Raw genomic sequence first — 6,498 nt, forward strand, 5'->3', positions numbered from 1 at the left:
AAATTTAACTTGTTTGCCTTATTGACAAGTCATGCAATGAGCTAGCTTGTCTTCGAGCAACGACACCTTTGACCAAATTATGTTTCTGCATATAAAAATCCCAACATGATAGAAATACCCTAGCCTTTTGTGCCATAATTCTGCATTTCTTATAGTGCTTAGAATGCTCTTTGTTCTTCCACCATTAGAATTAGATCAAAGCTTTTTGCCCTCATTTTCACTTTGAATATATCTCTACCATTTGCATCTTTAATTAGGCACCATTACCATGTTTTCAAATATGACCGTGAAACCTTTTTCAATACACTTTCCAACACTAAGTAGGTTTTGGTCAATGTCAAGCACTTATAAAGCATGAGAAATATATTTCAAACTTGTTAAAATTTCTACAACTTGATTTACTTTGACCTTGATTTGAATAAATTCACCACATCCAATTTTGACTTTCGAAATGATAGTTTTATCAACCTCTTTAAATAGCTTTTGGTCATGTGGTTTGTGCTACCACTGTAAATTAGTCATGAATCACTAGAGCTATTACATGCTCTATGCATCCAAAGTTTATCATGCACTCAACATTAGGCCTCAACCAACACTTTCTTTATGGGTGATACCTCTTTTTGTAGTATGGACATGATGGATAAATGCAATCCCTATTTTTGTTGTTGTTGTCAACCTTGTCACTCTTCATTTCATAGTTGTTCTTCCTCCTGGATCTTTTATCTGAGCTTGGAAAGCACCCTCTTTAGATTGTTCTTTTCTCACCATTCTCCTTTTTTCTTGTGCATTTTTAATGCATTTAATAGTTATATTAAGGTAATATTAGACACATCTTTAGTATCTTCTAAAGATGGATTGTGACTAGAAATCTGTCAAGAACAATAATAAGTTTTTTCTTAACCATTTTAGAATAAAAAAATTCAAAGCCATGCAATGAAGACAATATTGACAATGTTGAAAAGTTTATTGGCATACTCTTGAATCTTGATTGTTTGACTTCTTCATTTTTTGTATCTCAAATCCTGTAACTAGATTGAACACTTGCAGGCTCTTTATCTTTTTTTTTTTCCTTGACATTCATCCTTGAGGAAGTGCCAAATTCCCAATGTTGATTTCTAGTGAATTTTCTTTTGAGATAACAGAAAATAAATAAGCTTTTGCCTTTGAATTTCTAGCTTTTCTTTCCTTCCACTTTCTAATTTGAGCCAATGCTGGATTATCCGACAAAGGAAGAACATCATAGTTCTCCTCTACAACTTCCTAGAGATCATTTGCCTCTAGGTATGTCTCTATTATAGGCTTTGGCTGCCCAAATAGGATAATTGTGACCATCAAGAACAGATGGGGCTAGTGTTATGTAGCGTGAGTCCTTTTTTTTCAACTCACAAGGCCCTTCAGAAGAGAGCTTTGATGCCAATTTGTTGGTACAACATGTATTGAACAAGTGGCCTCAATAACTTAAGAAGGGGGGGGGGGGTGAATTAAGTTTCTAAATTTTCCCTCTAACAAACTTTAACCCCCATTTAAATGATAGGCTTTAGAATGCAGAAGAAGAAGAAACAATCAATTTAACAATGTTCTTTTAAATGCGCAAGACAAAGTAAACTATAGTAAAATAACTGAGATAAGGGAAGAGAGAAATGCAAACTTGATTTATACTGGTTCGGTGTTAACTCGTTGGCAAGTGCACCAAATTTGTCACAAGTAGTAAAGTACTCGGAAGTCTGAGTGTCGAATCCACAGGGACTTTGTTTGTACTTAGATTAATGCAAACCCAATTTTCAAGCAAGAGATAATAAATTTAAAATAACAGATAAAGAAAGATAGAAGATAAGGTAAAGGTTTAAAAGAAAAGATAAAAGATTTAAAGATAAAAATAGAAGATAAAGAAAAAAGATAAGATAAGAAAAGTGAAAGATGAGAAAGATAAAAGATTAAGATAGAAAAAAATAAATTCAAGATATGATAATGTTGGGACCTGACTTACCTTGTCTGCCTAGGATGTATGAGTTTATGATTTTTCTTTGTCAATGCAATTGGATCTATTCTACCCACATCTATTCATTTACTTGCCCCTGATTCCTCACGATGACAAGCCTATTTTATTTATCTATCTCCCAAATTCCTTTGAAAAGACTCGACAAATAAAATGCATGAAGTATGAATTATAGATGTTTGCATGGGCATACTACTATCATTCTATGTCTAGCAATGATGTTCTTATGAAATCTTTTCTTGTTGTTCTATTAGAAGTTACCCTCTCCCAAGTGTCTAACCCCTAAAACTGATTCATGCATACTTTCTTTAAACCTTTATTAGAAGTTACCCTCTCCCGAGTGTCTAACCCCTAAAAGAATGTAAAGATGAGAATGCAAGATAAAATAGAAAAGATCATAGAATAGAAAAAACCTGGAAAGGACTCCTTTTGCATTGATAAATATGAGAAGTACATCATACATTGCTTGGCTTTTTAGGGGTTTAGCCACTCATGACCATTGAGGGCTTTACACTAAATGGGGTATAAGAACAAATGGAATAAAAGGGATGAAAGAAAGAAAGGTTGTAAATGAAACCCCTACTAGAGGGGGTTCTGTCGTGCCCTAGACTCCGTGGTCTGACTCTCTATTTATAGTTGCTGAATTGGACTTGGGCCTGATGCTAAAAATCTTCCTTTTTGATATTTTCTCAATATTTTTCTCTTTTAATAAATCCTATTCATATCTGCAAGCCATAAATAATAAAAATATCAATTCCTATCATTTAAGCCAAAAATAACTGCCAAATAAATATTTTTAAAGATATTTCAATATATTTTTATTATAAAAAATAGCTCATATTTAGCAGTTATCATTCGGCCACTTCCCTTGCCTACGTCCAGTCCTCAAGCAACCCACTTGAGATTTTCACTAACTTTGTAAAAAAACCTTTTTACAACTTCTGAACACCCATGGAATGTCTTTCCCTAGTGTTCAGGAAACTCACAATTCAACCAGTCTCTTCATTACAACATACTTTCTGAGATGAACAAAAAGATTTCTCTCCTTTAGAGTGGATAATACAATTTGATGTTCCTGGATGAAATCTCAATTGATTTGCAAGTGTTTGCCCAAGAGTTTTTGAGAGAGCATTTGGGAAGTTCTCTTAGAATATCTCTCTCTTGTTTTTTGAATTTAGACACACATATATATAGGCCCTTCGTGCCTTTTCAAAATGGTTTGAAGAGATGTGTCTTTTCAAAAAGCTTTTTCTGAAATTCTTCACTGGTAATCGATTATAGGTTTCTGGTAATCGATTACAGGTTTCTAGTAATCGATTACACATTTATATTTTGAAGGGTCATGACTTTTCAAATTTAATTTCAAGAGTTCCGTTGTTGGTAATCGATTACACATCAATGGTAATTGATTACACATTCAAAATTCAAATTTCAAACCCTTTTAAGAAGTTGATTTGCAAACTTGTCTTCTGGTGATCAATTACACTGTCTAGTAATCGATTACCGGAGCCTTGACATGTTGGAAACAATGTTTTGAGCCAAAAGCTAATCTTGAATGAATCTTGAAGCAATACTTGTTTGTTGAAGCAATCTTGTCTTAATCTTGAAGTAATGCTTAACCTTTGAATGTTTGTTGAAGTGATCTTGAAAGCAAACTTGTTTGATTATTCTTTGACATCATCAAAATCATGTATTTATACATTCACAATCTCTCCCTTTTTGATGATGACAATCATTATCAAGTGAATTCTTCTCAGCATCATCAAAACCTGCATTATTCACATTCTCCCTCTTTTTGATGATGAGAATAATTATCAAGCAAATTCTTTTCGGTGTCATCAAAACATGTAACCTGCATAATTCACATTCTCCTCCTTTTAGATGATGACAATCATATGTAGGTTAGGAGTAAAAACAAAATAATATCTATCTGTATAGCTTACTCCCCCTTGATTTTGCAATGACTGCTTATATGAAACAATCAAAGATTTCATATATATAAAGAAAACTGTCTCATAAATAAAATAGATAAGTCCCCTTACCATCTTATCTTTTATCTATCTCTCCCCCATTCAAAGTATCATTTCTTGGCCCAAAAAAAATGTTACCGCTTGTTGGAATATATGAGAATCAAATACACATTCAGTATAAATAATCAAAACATATAATAATAAAAAACAATCATCAAAAGTAATCAATAATCAACATAACTCTCAAACACAATCATCAAAAGAAACCTATTTTTTTCATCTATAAAATCATCATCATTTGTGTGATCTGTATGTATTTTTTTTCAACTTGTAACTTTTGACATGATTATGTTCTCAGGGTGTTTAAGGAAGCCAACAAAGCGGGCAAGGTGGTACATTTTTGCTTTTCATCCACTTTCTGATTGTATTTAGCATGTATCTTCATAACTTCTTAGTTCTTACAACCCATCAACTTTCTCTTCCTTTGTGTGTGTGTGTGCGTGTGTGTGCATGTATAATATTGCTTGACAGGTGAATATAGGTTCAAAGCCACCGAATTTTATGCTGAGAGATCAGAATGGGAAGAATGTGAGCTCTCCAACTTCAAAGAAAAACTAGTAATTGTGTATTTCTACCCTGCTTATGAGACCCTTGGCTGTACCAAACAAGTAAATACACCACAATGTCTTCTAATGTATTTGTCAGTGGAGATGCTAAATATTTAAGTTTTGTAGTTCTAAACATTTTCCAAATTTATAATTCAATAGAGGATGTCTAGTATACTATGTATGGTGCATAATTGCAAATGAACAAATGGAAATAGAATTGTTTAATGACATGTTTCAAACTTCATATGGTAAGATTTATTTGAGGTTTATTACTCGATTTCACTATTCCTGTTTTTTTAAATTAACCATATTATTCTTATGATGAATGCATTTCATGGAATGTAGGCATTTGCCAGCAAGTACACACTTCCATTTACTTTGTTGAGTGAAGAGGGTAACAAGGTGAGGAAAGAATGGGGAGTGCCAGGTGATTTCTTTGGATCATTGCTTGGAAGACAAACTTATGTTCTTGACAAAAATGGGGTGGTTCACAACAGGGGAGTGTTACGTTAACATTTCTCACTAGTTGAAGAGGATTTATCCCGTGAACTTTACAAAGGAGGTAAGCTTTATTAGCAGTTTTATCATAATATCATTCTATGATGTGTGTCAAAATAACTATTCCCCTTCATTTGCATTGGCAGGTGTTGACAAATACTATTGTCCAACATGTGTTTTTGTTGCATGGATGCGTGGTGCCTGTATTTCAAGCTATTTAGACTTTGGTCACTGATTTGTGTGTGCAGTATGGGACTGGGATACTTGTGTTACGTAGTACACTCGCCCATAATTGCAAATATTTGTATATCTAAAATCATGATGAACATCTTATTTCTCCCTTGACAAGAAAAGGCAATTAGGCATGATGATTGATTGTTAAATTGTCGAATATATATAAGAAGGGCAAGAAACACTACATACTAACTAACCCAGCTTATCTTGCAATTCCCAAAAACAAGGTAAGAGCCTCGACACTTAACTTGCATTGGAAGAAATTTTGTGAGCTTTTTCACAAGTAACTGATTTTGCTTCACTTAGAGCAAGTTTCACCTTCACTAGGGAGTTCCCAAGACTAGTATGTTTTTCCACTCTCTTGCAGCCTCTAACCTTCAATTGCTTACCTTTCAATACAAGCCATAGAGCCTTTATTTCTCTCAATTTAATCTAAGGGTAAGATACACGATGATCCACAAGAGCAGAATAGCAACACCCATTTTGGGCCTCAAACACTTAGAAGACCCACCCCCTTAATTAGTTTTTTGATATTTGATATTAAAATAATGATATTGATATCTAGACTGCATAGCCTTTGTATTTCTTATAGCTTTCTAACAAAGTGGCCAGTTTTACAAAATCAATGACAATCTCTGATGCAATCCTACCCCCCAAGGGCATTAGATAGAAGACTCCAAGAAGATTGAGTCAGAGATGCAAGAGAACACCTTAGGGTTCTCATGAGCCTTAGGGTAGATTTCGGGCCCATGGGCTAAGTATGAGCCCACTTATCTTTGTACATATTAGATTAATGTTTCATTATTTTTGGGCCTTATATTTAGGGCTCCATAATGTAGGTCGAGTACCCTAGAAATATAGGATTTTTCAGCCCTTGTATTTTTGGGCACCTAGACTAGTTTTTGTATTAGGGGTAATTTTGTAATTTCACATACATCAAGTGAATATTTGATGTGTGTGTTGGAAAATAAATTTAATTGAATTGGGAGAAGCCCGATCCAATTTAATTTTAGAGGGGGGGTGAGCATTTGCTTGTTACACCCCATTGCCACATCAGATAGTCACACTTTGTGCATGTCCTTCATGCTTTACATGCCTCATGACACCTAAGCACAATTAGTGGAGAATCTTGGACTTGATATTGGATTAGTGGGCTGAACCATAACTAAAATTCATGAATCATAATTAGTGA

At 34.0% G+C, this 6,498-nt stretch overlaps 1 protein-coding gene across 1 annotated transcript; it reads left to right on the plus strand.

The window, feature by feature from the left end:
* Nucleotides 1-1,208: 1,208 nt before the first annotated feature.
* Nucleotides 1,209-5,087, plus strand: LOC102660886 (peroxiredoxin Q, chloroplastic-like). The gene is made up of 4 exons (XM_006595164.1): nt 1,209-1,281; nt 4,325-4,390; nt 4,498-4,634; nt 4,920-5,087. The coding sequence occupies exons 1-4, from the start codon at nt 1,209-1,211 to the stop codon at nt 5,085-5,087; spliced, it is 444 nt and encodes a 147-aa protein (XP_006595227.1).
* The last annotated feature ends 1,411 nt before the right edge of the window (nt 5,088-6,498 follow it).

The sequence above is a fragment of the Glycine max genome, chromosome 13, assembly GCF_000004515.6.
Source record: "Glycine max cultivar Williams 82 chromosome 13, Glycine_max_v4.0, whole genome shotgun sequence".
In the NCBI taxonomy this organism is placed as follows: domain Eukaryota; kingdom Viridiplantae; phylum Streptophyta; class Magnoliopsida; order Fabales; family Fabaceae; genus Glycine; species Glycine max.